Source organism: Capricornis sumatraensis, chromosome 18, assembly GCF_032405125.1.
Source record: "Capricornis sumatraensis isolate serow.1 chromosome 18, serow.2, whole genome shotgun sequence".
In the NCBI taxonomy this organism is placed as follows: Eukaryota; Metazoa; Chordata; class Mammalia; order Artiodactyla; family Bovidae; genus Capricornis; species Capricornis sumatraensis.
The window spans coordinates 11,598,801-11,615,570 of record NC_091086.1 but is presented as its reverse complement, the minus strand read 5'-3'; the positions used below and the strand labels follow the sequence as shown (position 1 = coordinate 11,615,570).

At 53.1% G+C, this 16,770-nt stretch overlaps 1 protein-coding gene across 1 annotated transcript in view; it reads right to left on the bottom strand.

The window, feature by feature from the left end:
* Nucleotides 1-2,872: 2,872 nt before the first annotated feature.
* ERGIC1 (endoplasmic reticulum-golgi intermediate compartment 1) overlaps nucleotides 2,873-16,770 on the bottom strand; it is a 114,247-nt gene continuing 100,349 nt past the window's right edge. The window contains exons 9-10 of the mRNA XM_068990515.1: nucleotides 15,550-15,672; nucleotides 2,873-4,727 (exon numbers count right to left, since the gene is read on the bottom strand). Coding sequence (XP_068846616.1) covers nucleotides 4,620-4,727; nucleotides 15,550-15,672 — 231 coding nt within the window. The 3' untranslated portion in view covers nucleotides 2,873-4,619. The remainder of the gene's footprint in view (nucleotides 4,728-15,549; nucleotides 15,673-16,770) is intronic.

The window sequence follows — 16,770 nt, the reverse complement described above, 5'->3', positions numbered from 1 at the left end:
ATTTCTGCCGGAACCACCACAGGCCCCAACCCATCACCTAGCCCACTCTGGGTTTGTATCATAAGCCCTGATTGAGAAATCCTCTCCCATGAAAATACTATAGTCTGCACTTGGTTAGGTAACTGAAAGAACTGGTTCAGAAATCATAAAAACACCACCAGGCACTTCCCTGGCAGTCCAGTGGTGAAGACTCCACGCTTCCACTGCAGAGGGCAATGGGTTTGATCCCTGGTTGTGGAACTAAGATCCGGCATGCCAAGCAGCTTAAACACACACACACACATGCACGCACGCACGCACACACGCGCGCGCGCACACACACACACACACACACTACCTTAAAGGTTTTTCATCAACGTAAAACACATCGGCAGCCAAAACACAGTAGCAACCTAAGTGTCCATTGACAGAGGAGCGGAAAAAGATGTGATACATATATACAATGGAATGTTACTCAAAGAATGTAATAATGACATCTGCAGCAACCATGCCCGTGGATGGACCAGAGACTGTCATACTGAGTGAAGTCAGAGAACGAGAAATATCATATGATACCCCTTATATGCAGAACCTTAAAAAATGATACAAATGAATTTATTTATAAAACAGAAACAGACTCACAGATTTAGAGAATGAATTTATGGTTACTAGGGGATAGTTCGGAGAAGGCACTGGTGACCCACTCCAGTACTCTTGCCTGGAAAATCCCATGGGCGGAGGAGCCTGGTGGGCTGCAGTCCATGGGGTCGCAGAGAGTCGGACACGACTGAGCAATTGACTTTCACTTTTCACTTTAGTGCTTTGGAGAAGGAAACGGCAACCCACTCCAGTGTTCTTGCCTGGAGAATCCCAGGGATGGGGTAGCCTGGGGGGCTGCCGCCTATGGGGTCGCAGAGAGTCAGACACGACTGAAGCGGCTTAGCAGCAGCAGCAGCAGCAGCAGCAGCAGCAGGGGATAGTTAGGGTGTTTGGGATGACATGTACACACTGCTATATTTAAAATGGACAGCCAACAAGGAATTACTGTGTGGCACAGGGAACCCTGCTCAACACTGAGGCAGCCTGGATAGGAGGGGAGTTTGGGGGATAATGGATACGTGTATATGTATGGCAGAGTCCCTCTGCTGTGCACCTGAAACTGTCACGAGATTGTTAACTGGCCGTGTTAGTGGCTCAGTCGTGTCCGACTCTTCACAACCCCATGGACTGTAGCCCGAGAGGCTCCTTTGTCCTTGGGATTTCCCAGGCAAGAATACTGGAATGGATTGCCATTCCCTTCTCCAGGGGATCTTCCTGACCCAGGGATCGAACCCAGGTCTCCTGCACTGCAGGCAGATTCTTAACCATCTGAGCCACCAGGAAAGCCCCAATATAAAATAAAAAAATAACACAAAACATTGGGCTCATCTTTTGACTCTAAGCAAAGCTTTTCATTGAGCTTAGCATTTCCTCTGTTGGAGTTCTCCTTTATCCTCCTTTTGTAAACTATGTCCTTACAAAAACCAATCCCAGGGTTCCAGGTTTCATTTTCCGTGGAAAAGAATTTTTCATTTACCGTGGAATAAGAATTTATACATTTTCAATGTGGATGCAGAATCCTCAAGGACTGCCCTCCCCCAACCCTTTTCAGTCATCTCCTTCACATTGAATTTGGTGGGGGTTTTTTTGGGGCGGGTAGAGGGTAGCTGCACGACCCCCGCAGTACGAGCATGGCGTCCTAACCACTTGACTGCCAGGGTATTCCCTGAGTTCAGCAGCATTTTGAGGAGGGGGCGGCAACTCACCTTTACCAGGTCTCTCCAAAGCATTCAACTTAGTTTTCCTAGATCCCTTCATTTTTCGACCATATTTCACTGGTTAGCTAAGTCACATCACTACAGCACAAAGCCCAGCTGGCACAAACGGGTTTGGGAGCACAGCTCTGCCTGTGTGCGCTCGTAGTCGAGTCTGACTCTTTGCAGCCATGCACTGTAGCCCGCCAGGCTCCTCTGTCAGTGGGATTTTCCAGGCAAGAGTACTGGAGTGAGTTGCCATTTCCTACTCCAGGGGATCTTCTTGACCCAGGGATCGAACCTGCGTCTCTCGAGACCCCTGCACTGGCAGGCAGATTCTTTACCACTAGTGCCATCTGGAAAGCCCACACCTCTTACTACCGGTGGGCATATACTCCTGGTCAGTAGGTCTGAGTGTCACAATAACTCAAATGTCACACAGAGTGTTAAAGAGAGAATAGAGAGGGTCAGTGAAGAGTCTCTTGCAGACTGGTGCGCTCTCACGCTCATCTCTGATATGTTCATCCACGTCCGTGCAGAGAAGGCTTTGAAGCACTGGGCAGCGGAAGGGCAAGTCCCTTTCTTAGAGCTGGTGAGGCGTCTCCCTTACTTGATCTGGGAATACCTATGTGGAACAGCTACTGTTTTTGAAAATTTACCGTGTACCACTCCCTGCATACATGAGCTTGTTCTGGTCCAGTATAATTTATTTGTGCAAACTATAGATTTAATTTCTACAACAGTGCCTTGAGGTTAAGGACCTGAACTGAGGCTATGCAACTGGAAAGTAAGTAGATCAGGTTAACACAGCGTAGTAAATCAAGCTCAAATATCTCAATAAAATAAATTTTTCAAAAACAGAAGAGGAAAGAAAGGAGCCGATTGCAAAACATCCTGTAGGGATTCAATAGAGGAAGACTGAATCCAAGGGTTCCTGACTTTCTGATCATGCTCACAGATATTCCCCATATTTCCCAGCTTCTCTCCTCTAGAATGAAATTCCACTCTGACTATGATCCCAGGCTCCAGGCTACCCAACCGTAAGCAAGTCAAAAGTAACACACAGCAATATTTCTGAAAATCAGCCTTTTAATCTATTTGAACCCAATGAGTGGGGAAAGAACTAAAACATTTTTTTCCCTTGAGATTTTCCTTATGAGTCAGAGGTGTCTCTTCCATAGGAAATTGACATCCCCTATGTCCTCAAAGGTTTTTTTTTTAATGCATCAATGTGGGATTTCAATTCATGTGCATGCCACACACTTCCCCACCCTGCCCTGCTCACTATGTACAGGCACACATATTCTCACACCCAAGGGACTCCTTTTGTAACGGGGGAAGAGAATGCGGGGGGGCCGGGGGGGAGAAATCCATCTGAGTGGCCACAGATACCAGAAATAACCAAATACAGTTTACACTTACATCCATCAACTCAAATGCAAAGGGAAGCTTCTCTAATTGGAATCGAGAGCCAAAAATCACAAAAGGCAGAGACTTGAACCATCCATAGAGATAATTTTAAAATGCCTTCTACTGGACGCTCCCCTTAATTACAAAAGTATGCAAACAATCTTGATATAAATGGAAAACAGTGGGCGGCTCTCTCGCTGGGACAGAGGGGCATACCTAAAATTCCCTAGGTGGAATTCGTGCCTGGACCACGGCCCCTCCCTTCCAGGACTAAAGGGGAAGGAGAAGGGGGGAGCAGTGGGGTGGGGACCCCCCCGGGAGCCAGCGAGGAAACAGTGGGGCCGCCCCAGGAACCAGGACTGAGTTGCTGTGTGGCCAGCTAACGGGGCGCTCGGCGGGGCAGGTGGGCCACAGCTGGGTTCAGAGAGGTCTTAGCGCTGTGCACCCTTGGGAGCCCAAGGTGGACGTGCTAAGATGGGAGACGGGCTGGTCCACTTGGTTTCTCCCACCTAAGGCTTTGGGACCGCTGGCAGCCATCTGGGAAAGGCCAAGACATGATTACTTTAGGGTTGCAGAAAATGATGCTTCCCATCTGGACACTGATGTACAAACCATGTCTAGTCCTCAAGGGATGACTTCCCAGTCACAGCCTGCCCCTTCACCAAGCCATGCTGGGGCCACACAGCATGGGGGCTGAGGCACATTGGCAGGGGGTGCAGAGGAACGAGATGAAGAGAGGAAAGGGAAGTCGCCAAGCACCCAGTGACCAGTGGGCAGACTTGAGTCTACGAAGGCTGCTGCCCTGCCACTGGGCATCTGCTTCTGGGCAGGAAAAGAAAGGCGTGGGAGAGAGGGCCTTGAGGCCTGGGCTCTAGGTCAGGCAGGAAGGGATGGAGCAGAGGCGAGGGCTCCATCTACGGCGCCACATTTCAGGGGCCTGCCTGGGAAGTACCGTACTTTGTTGAAGGAGCCAGGTGGGAGGTGCCTTTGGGTAGCCTGGTCCAGAACCTGGAGCCCAGGTCTGCAGGCTGCCTGCCCAGGACAGAACCCAAGTGGCCAGTGGGACCAAACGGTGGGGGCTGCGAGATTGTCAAAGCCTGGCCGCGAGCTGATCGGCATGGGTTCTGGGCTTCCCCACAAAGGGGAGGGGGCTGCAGCTCTCCCAGGAGTGCGTCCCCGAATTGTCTGGCCTTGTCTCTGGTCTTGGGGCTCCTCAGGGAGAGAAAGGGGTGCCCCAACTTCAGGCAGTGTAATTTATCTAAAATTAAACTTGGGGAAAAGAGGTAGCGTCGAACCCAGGAGCCACCCCCTCCCTTCCCTCACCCCCACTTTGGGACACAGCCAGGTCTTGGGCCAGACAGAGGGCAGGAGGAGACGGGGTGCTCAGGGCAGGGCTGGTGGTCTCCCGGGTCCTTGGCCATGGGGCCGGGCAGGTCATCAATGCATCTTGCCCAGCTGGATCTTCTTCCAGGCCTCCGAGGCTGTAAAGATACACGAGTCCAGAATGCCGGCCACAGTGAAGGTCCCGCCAATGATGGCACAGATCTGAAAGTGGGGGGAATGGTCAGAGGTCAGTGGGGAAGGGAGCAATGGCCAGACCTCCCTAAGTCACGAGATGTTGAGCTCAGCAAGTACTGACGCTCCTACCCGTTATGCCCGCCCCATGGTAACCAGTGGGATGTGGAACACACCCAGGGCTCAAATAAAAACAATGATAAAAATAATCAGTGGACCTCCCTGGTGGTCCAGTGGTTAAGAATCTGCCTTCCTTGCAATGTGGGGTAAGTTCACAAGTTCCTTCCTTGCAGTTCGACCCCTGGTCAGGGAACTAGATCCCACACGCAGCAACTAAAACCCAGAGCAGCCAAATAAATAATTTAAAAAAAACCCTGCAGCCATAAGGGGATGGTCATGAATGTGACCTGTGTGTCTGTACTTCCTCAATTCACAGAGTAAGATAAGAGCTACAGCAAAGCAGACAGCGCTTACACACCTTTCTGAGCCAGGCCCGGAGTGCTGATGCGCCCACCTCACTGAACCCTCAGGCCAGCTCCAGAGGGAAGCACTAATCTTACAACCATAGTGCAGCTGCGGAGACGCGGCGCAGGGCCAGTCAATCACTCGCCCAACGCCACAGCATCTAGTGGCTGAAAAGCGAAAGTCGCGGCGTTGGTTGTCCGGTCATGTCCAGCTCCTTTTGTGACCCCGTGGACTGTAGCCCGCCAGGCTCCTCTGTCCGTGGGACTCTCCAGGCAAGAGTACTGGAGTGGGTTGCCATGCCCTCCTCCGGGGGGTCTCCCCCACCCAGGGCTTGAACCCCGGTCTCCTGCATGGCAGGCAGATTCTTTACCATCCGAGTGAAACTGGAGTTCCAAACTCTCAACATGGCCCTCGGGTGCTTCCCAGGTATGAACAGCCCACCTCACAGAATTACTCACTTTGCTTTGAATTTGACAGGACTCCTACTTGTGACGCATCAACATGTTACATTCTCCTCAAAATGTTCTGGCTTACCTATGAGTGCTTTCTGGGGCTATCAAAGAAACCAAAGTGCCTAAAAGATTTGTAAGGAAACTTTGAATGTATTTTTCCCCTAAAGACATACTTAAATCATTCATAAAAACCAGTGTTACCCACCACGCCATATGCCCTGGAGGGAGGCACCTCTTCTCTCATGTACCCATGGGGTCCCGAGAGAGAAAGAGTTTGTCCAAGGTCACACAGCAACGGCATGGCAGAGCCAAGTCTGTCTGCCTCCTGAGCTCTCACTTCTTCCCCCATGCCACATTTAAGCAGGGAAATGACCACGGGGCTCAGAAGAAGCCACACTGGGCCACCTTGCAGGCCCCTGCCGCTGAGCACTGGAGGATTCTGGGAGACAGCAGCGCCTCCCTGGGTCCTCGGTGCCACGTGGACGAGGCCAGGAGACACAGTGGAGGCAAGAGAGAAGTGTGCATCGCACCAGCATTTATTTTTGAAATTATATTTCCACCAGATGAGCTAAGTGGAGGCCTGTGAGGCCCAGACAGACAGAGCAGGTCTGTATGGATGAGCTGTAAGTAAGCAGCTGGCATTCCAGTAATAACAGCCCCAGAAACCGGAGCAGCCCCCCAGGGAGAGAGGAGGATGGGGGGTGCTGGGGGGATTATTATGAAGTGTTTTCAGCGGGCAAGGCCTCTCCCCGCCCGCCTCAGAGCATGACGCAGGGCCCCTTTTCAAGGAAGATGACGGCAGGGAAGCTGGGTTATTTCGGTAGAGTGGATCAGATGATGGGCAATTTTATACCACAAAAAGCTTTCAGAGCTTGGATCAGAGGATAGGAAAATGTGACTTAAGTGCAATGGAGCAAATAACAAAAAAAATAAAAAATAACCACACACACATATCTATATTCATCTGCACGCTCTGGAGCCTGCGTGTGTGATGATTCACATACACCTGGCACCCAGACTGAGCTGCTTTCACAGGGCTGGCCCGGAGCAGGAGACAACACGTGCACTGAGGCACAGGAGCAAGCGCAGAGCTGCGGGGAAACTGAGGCCCTGGGAGCACGGCAGGCTCTGTGGGCATCCGCTGCTGTTGCAGCCTCGTGTCCCCCATTCCCCTCTGTCTACTCAGGCGCTGGCCACCCGTCAGCTGAGGGGAAGTCCTGGCATCTTCAGGGGGACGGTCCTCAGAAGCTGAGAGAAATCTAGCAGCCGCCTGACGTGGCCATGGCCTCCTCCTTTCCTAATTCTGTCTTTGGCCCGCTGGAGCACCCCACCTCCACACAGGGTGAGGCGAGGCAGGGGTCGTGAGGAGAGGGTCTTGGGGGTGCTCCCAGGCTGAAGGGCTCCCTGGATTTCAACAGATGGTGGCCACAGAAAGGCCCAGCACCAGGGGCCTGCCACGTCTGGACTCGTCCTAGAGGGTGGTCAGTCGTGGCCATGACCCTCATCCCCAGGAGGTCTCTACGTCTGAAACGCAAATGCAGCTATGAGGCTGCACCAGATGGTTTGTCTGCCTTCAAACTTGGGCCCTCCCTTGTTGGTGGAAAGATGGCAGCTTCACCAGACCTGGCTGATGGTGGCGGGGGGAGTGCCAACCACACGTGTGAGCAGGGTGGTCCAGCTCTTGAGATAAAGGCCTCATGGAAGGGAGGATGGTGACTTGGCACCTCCCTGGCCCGGGAGAGGGGACAGGGCCCACGATGAACACAAAGGAAAATGAAGCGAGTCATGTCCTCGACACGTGGTTCCCCTGCCTGCTGCTCCGCAGAGCTAGGAGAGCCAGGCCTCTGTGAGTGCGGAGTCTGAGAGGCGTGAACCTCCTCACAGTACTCGGCCAAGGTGAGGAGATGAGGACTGAGGAGCCCGCAGCAGCTTTCCTGGCTGTGGCAGCAGGAAGAGCTGGGCCTTTGGAAGCCGAGTTGTTTCGTGGCTGTCACCTTTTAACTCTGGGCATGAAAGCGCCTTCCCACGCCTCAGTTTTTTGATCTGCAAAATAGGCAAACCATTCCTACTTTGCCAATGATCGAATTGTAGGCAATGCCTCTGGAGTGCCTAGCACTTAGTAGGTAGTCAGTAAATGGGACCTCATCTCACCTTCCAATTGACTGGAAGGCTCCAACCTTGTTGCTAGGATCTGAGATTTTTCTAAGCCTGAGACCCAGTCTAAAAAGAACAACATATAAAATATCACTTATTCCCCAGAGCAGGGCTTTGGGGCTAAATTTCCATTCTCTACCTAACTCTTTAAGCAAAGGACAAGGCAATTTACGCAAGGACAGGGCGGTGAGGATGTCCCAGGCACTGCAGGCAGGTTCTTTATGGTTGCTCAGGTCCCAAGCCCTCTGAAGGTCCATTCTACAGATGCAAACAGGTTTGCAAGAAGCGTATGTCACGAAGAACACGTGTGGGGGCAAAGCACCGCAGACCACAGAGGTTGTTTCCAGCCCTGGGCCAGGCAAGGAGCACCCCTTAACTCCCCACCTCCTACCCCAGCTCTACAGTGTAAATAAAGCTCGCTGTCCTGAACGCACCAGGGAGAGAAGTCAGCAGGAGCGCCGGAGCTACACAGGCTCAGGACATGTTCACCGAATAAAGCAGGGAGTGAGAGACAAAGAGCAGAGAAGCAATAAGAGAATGAATGAACAAATCCATGTCCCAGGAGGGGAGCAGGAGGGCTCCCGGCCCAGGCGGGGGGCGAAGACGGCTCACTCCTCGGGGTGTGGGCCAGGGGCCGGTGGGTGGAGGACCAGACTCAGGATGGTGGAGGCCGCCCCCACTGCTCCCTGAGCCTCAGTCTCCTAACATTTACAGACGGGAAGGCTGATCCCCACCCCTTCCCGTGTCAGGACTGCTGTGGGCTTGCCCATGTCACACACACCCACTTCACTGCCTGTTCCCTTGGCCTCCTGCATCTCCCCCCTTTAGGCAGGGGAACAACCTTGGGGTGGGGGTAGGGGAGGGGAGAGCGGGGCTGCTGAGCTGGGAGCGGCCACCCTGGCCGGCACACGCGAGCCCGCTCCGGTCAGCAGGCCCGCTCCAGAAACGGAGATGAGGACAGTTCAGTCCGGAGGCCCCAGTGAGTCTGGGAGACGCACGTTCCTTTGCTTCCATCAGGAGCCATCCATAATGCCCCTCTGTTCTCAGGCTGACGCTTCCTCCCTGTGGCTCCCCCAGCTGCCCGCCCTTCCACTGTGGGGAGAATGAAGTCAGCGCGTCTACCTCGAGAAGAAGGGGTGTGTGTGTTCCCTTGCCATTTTAGTCATTGCTCTTGAGACCTTATAACATGAAGAGGACACGTTCCAACCACACTGGCTGGTGGCCTGAATCCCTCTGTTGTCCCACCAGGCTCTGGAGTCAGAATTCCTGGGGGCAGCTCCCAGCTCTGCAACCCTGGCTGGGAAAGCCAGTGGACCCCCTAGAGCCTCAGTTTCTCCCATCTGTGAATGGGGTCCACTAGGAGGCTCTGTCCAGCTGCCTGATGTACCACTGGAAGTGCCTGGGAACCATTCATTCACTTTGCTCCTGCACTCAGCCCTGCTTGCAGGGCTCGGGGAAAAGGCACAGTCTGAGGAAATAAATAATGAATCAGAGTCCCATCAAATGCTGGCGGCGGCAGTCAGGCTGGAGCCTCAGATGAGAACACCGAGGCTGTGGCTGAGAGAGGTGGGGGCTGTTGCGGAAGGGAAGCTGATGACTGGAGCTGGGAGAGGTGGGAGTAGAGGCGGGGTGGAGAGGGTACGGTGATCTCCAGCCATGGGGTCATGCCTGCCGAACCTCCCACTGGTGCCCCTTATTCCAGGGGGCTGGAGGGAGAGTGGAGCCCTTTCCTTGCCATTGTTACAGTGGCTGCAGCTGCAAAATACCCACCACCCTAGAGACCTCCCTGGCAGTCCAGTGATTAAGATGGTGATTCCAATGCAGGGGGTGTGGGTTCAAGCCCCGGTCAGGGAACTAAGATCCCACATGTCATGTGGTAAAGCCAAAAACACAAAAACAAAGCGACAAACCCCCAAACCCTCCCCATCACTGCCCCCTCTGTTCAGCACCTACTATGTGCCAGCACCGAGACAGCACTTTTCCTCTGCTTTCCCACCCCATCGTGCCAAGTGGTGGGGCAAATGGCCTGAGCGCCTTTTCATAGTGAGGAAACAGAGGTTCAGAGAGGGAACGACTTGCCCACAGTCACACAGCTATACCAAGTGGGCAAGCGGGATGAGCACCCAGGTCTGGGGGGCTACAGGGGGCCTGCTTCTCTTCAGGTCTCCCACCTGCTTCTCCCCGACCTGAAGGCTCCCCTCAGTCCTCATCTGCACGTACGGATGGCTTTTTTTTTTTTGGATGGCTTCTTTCTATTTTGTTTTCTCAGCTAAGTCTTACATATCAGATATCCTGAGGTAAGAAGTCTCTGTCAGGGAAGTTCATGAAGAAGCTGTGTGGCTGTAAAAATAAGTGTGGTTTATACAACGTAGCCCATGCCATTCTAATACTCTGTCCTTGTCTCAGAACCTGCCCTAGAAAAGAAGTGCCAGGCATTTCTGTTCCAGACCCAGCTGAAGCAATCAGGGCCTGGTGCACAACCTTCTGGAAGAACGAACTTGGCTCAAATGCCAAGAAGGACCAGAAATGAAGTTTTGTTTTTTTTTTTTTAACCCATTTCCAGATCTGAATAACTTAGCTAATTTAGGGTTCTGTTCTGTTCCTCAGATAACGGAAACTGTCTCGTGGGGGATGGGCCAAGGAGTGTGCCCTCCCTGTGTTGGCTCCGTTTCACACCCCCTTGTAACTCGTTGGGCTAGCCCGGGTCTGGAGGAACGGTGATGGAGCCTGCCCTGCGGGAGAGAGAGAGCCGCACCAAGGAACGCCCGAGCGGGAGAGAATGGAGGCTCTGAAACGGCTGCTCCAGCAGTCCAGCCACCAAGCTGGTCTCTTCCCAGCACACAGTCTCAGATGGAAAACCTTCTCAGTTTTCTCTCCTCTCAGCTTCTGTTCTTTTAACCATCCCAAGTGCCCCCACCTCATGCACCTGCTGCCTTTTGTCAATGGGAAAATCCTTGCAGGTGCCCAACAGATGAGCGAAAAGTAATCAGATAAAGGCAGGAAACCCTGCACATCAGCAGCTGACCGGCCTCAGGCGGAGTCTGCCTGCTTGCCTGCGTCTGCACGGGCGTGACTGTGACTTTCCCACACGCGCGCATGATATCGCCTTGTTTCCTGCCATGATGTTTCCTCTTGAGTCCCAAGACAGAAGTCACTATATCAGATGATCCTGGTATCTTATTAAGGGCTCCGTGGCCTCTGGGGGCTTCTGTAGCTGGGACATCCTTGAGAGTCTTTGTTTTGGTAACTGCAGGCTCCCAAACTGGTGGGGAAGGGTATGGCAGAGGCATGTTTGGAGGGCAAAGTCCTGGCCTTGCCACATCCTGGCTGTGTGATCTTAGAAGAGTTTCTTTACCTCTCAGGGCCTCAGTTAATTTCCATATAAAACAGGAATGATACCATCTACCTTGGAGGGCTCCTAGTAGGATTAAAGGAGATGACTGTAAAATTACCTGGTACCCAGTAGCTGCTTAATAAGTGCAGCCCTACGATCACTTCTTTAAGCAGCTGTCCCTTGTATATTTCTGAGCACCTATATCAAGGCCAAGTCCCGTGCTAGATGTGGGTAACAAAGAGGTGAATTAGACCTGGAACTCCTCATACTTAGGCCTGGCAGCTATGAAGTGCAATCAAAAGACTGGGGGATTATTCCACTGGCAAGAAGCACCACGAGGTCAGGGATGCCACCTAACTCAGCCATCCCCACTGGCCAACGGGACGTGTCATCACAGCTGCTACCTTCCGGTGGACAAAATCTCACGGCCATACTGACCCAGTCTGGTATATACTTGGTGACTTCTGGTTGCTCCCCCCAAGTCGAATAAAACACACAAGGAAAGCAACGTGACCATCCAATCTGTCACCACTGCCCACTCGAAGGCCATCTCCAAAAAGGGGCTTTGGCAAGTGGCGGGGTAGGGAACAAATGTGCGCGTGTGGGAGGGGGCACTCGAAAGGGGATCGCTTGCATGTTGTTAAACACCATCTGTTTATTCCCTCAGTGGTGCAATTTTCTGGAACAACACAAGGTAGAGGTCTGAACAAGGTTCTCCGGGTATCCAGAGAGAGGACCCCTGGGCAGCCTGGTGGAGAATTCTGGAAGGAGGATGCCTCCTCTGCTCAGGCTGGGAATGAACTGGTCCTTTGTAGACCATAAGAGCCTGGAGGGGCAGCCCTGAATAAGCCAGGGCTTTGTTACTTAGAATGCTTCGGGGAGGTCCCACCTGCCTCTCCCCTCCACACCCACTCTCCCGCCCCGGCCTGCACCCACCCCTCATTCCAGCCCACCCACAGCTGCCTCCACACAGCCGCCACTTGACGACATCCTGGCTTAAGTCCCCTCTTCAACAGCCCCGCTGAGGCGCTATTTGCAGAGGCCCCTCTTTGGGGGTTCAGGGCTTTGCACACAAGTGTCTGATTTTATAAAGAGAGAAAGAAAAGTCACAGCAGGTGCCTCCACTTCCCTCTTGGCCCCACCCTGCCCGGCGAGGGCTCCGGGGGGTCTCTGTACATGTGTGTCTGCATGTGAGCGTCATCCCACATCTGCCGCCCGATGACAGGGGCCTTTGAAACTCCACAATGACGCCATCTGCCAGGGACAGCCGGCGGGCTCGTGCTGGACTGACCCCACAGTTGCCGTGGCAACCAAGATGGCAGCATGGGGCCCTCAGAAAACCCAGCAGGCTAATGATGTCAGGAGGTACCCTGCAGAATGGTCCCCATTCAGGTGGAGGTGGGCAGGGCAGGGGTGGATGAGTGCCTGGTGGCCAAAGGGAAGAGAAGAAGGCCTCCAGGTGATGCAGGTCAGGCATGTGCCTTGGGGGTCTGGGGGACCTCCAGCTCTCAGAAGTCCTTCCCCATCAAAAGAAGCTACAATGCCTCCACAAGACACGCTGTGCTGTGCGCCTTGGGACACACTATTCCCTTCGCTAAGGCTCTCTCTGCTTTGCTCACCAGCCTAGAAAATGCCTCCTCACCCTGCAAGACCCATCCTGGGGTGTCCTTCTCTGAACTTTCCCAACAGAGAAGAGTCTTTGTCACTGGGGTGCCTGGTCCACATCAGAGTCCTGGCTGATCCAGACTGCAGCTCTGCCTGCTCAGCCATCTCCCTGACCTGCTAGGAAGCAAGCTAAGGTCAGAGACTCTGTCTAGTTCACTATTCCTGCTGTCCAGCACAGGGTAAAGTCTAGCAAATATTATTTAGCAAATAAATGAAGTCACTTCACTTCTCAGCCACTTGGCAAGAAATTTCAACACTCAGAGCCTCAGCTGTCAGGAATGCAGGAGCAAACAGAAAGCAGGCCAGGAGAGCCTCCTTGACCCCACGGCGAGGTGTGGGCACGGTCGTCTCTCCACCACTGTCAAGGCTGCAGACCCCAGGGCCTCTGAGATGCAGACCACATCTGCACAGGGGTGCCTACTTGCATCTTCACTCCTGTCCTATTCTGGGCCTGCAGTAGGAGTACTGGCTGAGACTCAGTGCCATGACCTACTTGGGCTGCTACCCTGTGGGGCCTTGGGTAGAATCACTTGCTCAAATTCCCTAATTTGGAGCCAAGGGGTTAGTGCATCTCTATCCAAAGTGGCTGAGCCCACTCACATCAGAGAATATATATGAGTCCTCCTGCTTGGTATCCTCCCAGCCTTTACAGGGCAGGCCTATCCTTCCACCAGTCTGATAGGATACGACTGGGTCTTGCTGTTTTGAATCCCATTCCTCTAGTTCCTAGTGAACCTCAGCATCTTTCCATTGTCAGTGTGGTCTCTCCCGTCAGCAGTGAAGTCCTTAGCTATTTTCTTTTTGATCACTTAACTTTGTCTTACTGATCTGTAGAATTTTACCTTTCTTGGCCACACCATGTGGTTTGCAGGATCCTTGTTCCCCAATCAGGGATTGCACCTGGGCCCACAGCTGCGAATGTACTGAGTCCTAATCATTGGACCACCAGGGAATTCCCTGTAGGAATTTTTTGATATACAAATTCCGAAGCATACCTCTTTCTTGTGCTGTGCTTAGTTGCTCAGTCCTGTCCGACTCTTTACGACCCCATGGACTGTAGTCCGCCAGGCTCCTCTGTCCATGGGAACCCTCCAGGCAAGAATACTGGGGTGGGTTGCCATGCCCTCCTCCAGGGGTCTTCCCAACTCAAGGACTGAACCCAGGTCTCCCCCATTGCAGGTGGATTCTTTACCGTCTGAGCCACCAGGGAAGCGCACGAATACTGGAGTGGATAGCCTATCCCTTCTCCAGGGGAACTTCCTGACCCAGGAATGGATCTAGGGTCTCCTGGATCACGGGCGGATTTTCTACCAGCTGAGCTACTCAGGAAGCCCCACATCTTTCTTGTATGTGGGGCACATATCTTCTCCCAGTCTGTGTCTGGTATTTTAGCTTTATGTTAAGTACCCTTGGATGATGAGAAGTTTCAAATTTTTATGGAGTCAGAGGACGGCAAAAGGCTATTTTGAGGCTCATATGAGCCCCAAACTTTTGACATCCTTTGTATCCACATGGTTTTCTGGAACTGCAGAGCAGCCCTTTCCTGATCTGCTCTGAGTCCCACAAGGCCGTGGGAGGCAGGAAGAGTGGGGACTGTTATTCCTATCTCATAGAGGATGAGACAGAGCGCCTGGAGCGGCCATCCGGCCTTGGGCCTCCTCGCAACCCATCCTCCTTCTAGTGACTGGCCTCTGACTTTTCTCTGGGGAACCCCACAAAGACTACCCCCCCAAAGACTACATCGCAGTCTTTGTCCTTGCAGTCTGCGTGGGGCTGGCCCACTGGAGCACACCATTCATTTTCCAGGCCACAAGGATGGCATGGGACCTGAGCCAGGCCAATGACAATGCTATTCCATCCAGTACTTGGGGTAGAATTACTGCGAAAGAGGCACTTTCTACTGGTAAATTCTATTTGAAAATGAGAGCAGGATGATGAGAGACCTTTTTCAGACATCTGTCCCTGGGTCTAACCATACCTGAAGCCCATGTGTCCTTCAAGCCAGCATACTGTGGGGTCCTGTCTCTTTTGGATTAATAACAGAGTCCTAATACAGACCAAGTCGGAGCAGGAAATGAAAGAGCCAAGACTGGACAGCTAACTCATTTTAAAATTCTCTCATTATTAAAAGTACAAAGAGGCAGAAAGGCAGTTTCCAATCGGCAGTTTCCAATCTAAGAAGGAGGGAACATCACCCCATCTCGTTCACCTCCACCGCCTCTGGCTTACTAAACCTCTCAAGGCCTCCTGGCCAGGCCAGGGCACTGTGACCCTGCTGTTCTGACCCCAAGGACACTGTGCATGGGAAGTCAGGATAGAACAGTTGACAGAAATAGTCAGTACCAAGGAAAGCTGACATCAGCTTGACACTGCCCCACAGAAAACTGGACTTAGTGGAGACAATGGCAAAAAAGAAAAAAGAGAATAGGCGGAAGGAAAGAAGGGAAAAAAAATCTGACATTATCAGCAGCTAGCATTGAAAACCATGAGTGAAATCTTCACTGTAAACTTACGCAGAAAAGGAGAAGCTCTGCTAAGGAATAATTTCCACCACAATGAAAAACACTGGAGAAAATCAGGAACAGGAACAGCTAAAGATGGAATTGCTTAAGGGATGCAAATGAATGAGTGGCATTCCCCTCTGGAAAAGATTTTCTTGATGAAATGCCATTGACATTGATGTACCTCTGAGGACATTTCTAAACACTCTTGTGTGGACAGGCTGAGCACCTCGCCCTGCAGGCTGCATCCTGCTTCTTGGAGGCGGCGCCCGCCCACTCACCGTGGTGATGAACCGGTACAGAGGCTGCCGTCTCTCCGTGTACTTGACCGTGATGGGGCTCAGGTCGTAGCGGAACCAGATGGCAGGGATGATGCGGCCCGTGTGGCTGTAGGCGACGTACTCCTGCAGCGGAATGACAGAAAGGCGAGGGTGCGAGACTCAGACTCCAACCGTGTCTCACGGGGGATGTGGGAGTGGGCTGCACAGGGTCCCCAGCAACCCACTCCTCCCCGCAGAGTCAGGCTTCATGGACCCCTCCTCTCACACTCTTTCTCCCAAAGCTCGGCCATCAGCATCTGGAGGGCCACCACTCGCTGGGGGCATTTGGGACCCCTTTGGCTGCTTGGAAATGGATGGTATGACCTTGGAAGCAGCACCAGAATCAAAATAGAGGCGTCTGAGAGCAGAGCTGTTGCAGGGCCACTGCGACGTGGGCTCAGTCTGAGTAAAGGCCTACTTCCCCTGCAGCTCCTGGGCCACGCAGAATCCACTGGCTTATCCGGTGGCTGTTCACCAAGCATCCTTCCTGCGTGCTGGCCCCGTGCTGGGTGCTGGGGACCTTGGGTGGAACACCTTGCCCCATCCCCAGAGGGGCCCACAGTCTGGAGGAGGAGGCAGGTGTGCAGATATCTGCCACACTGCAGCATTGTGAGTGCCGTGGCTGAGGGGCACGGCGCGCTGAGCGGCCTGTCAGTGAATGGCCAGGTCCCAGAGGCATCTGGAAGGCCTGGCGAGGAGGGGACAGGCTAAGCCACGCATGGCCTCCTGAGCATTGTGTGTGAGAGAGAGATGTGGGGAGGGGGCTTCTTCAAAGAAGGAACACACCAAGCTGGAAAGCCAGAGGACAAAGCCCCACCACCAGACTCCTGGAGAAGGCACCGGCTGGGACTCCAAGGATACCAAGGGGCTGAATTAACAGCACATCCACTTCAGGATGCTGAAAACCTCATGGGGACTCGTCCGTCCACAGCAACTGGAAACCAAACTAAAACCCCAACCCCAAACGCTAAGGGCCAAGCTCTGCAGCTTCTCAGGGACAACCTTGAAACCGGCCCTCTCTGTTGGACCACCACCAGTCTCCGTAGATGCAGCCCCTCTCGCTCACAGGCCAGACTAGAGCTGAGGTTGCGAGAGCGCTAAACACGCAGTCCTGGCCGCTGGGCCCTTGCCAAAGTCTCAGAGGAAAAAGCCTTGGGCAAATCAACTTTCTCCTGCGAGAGT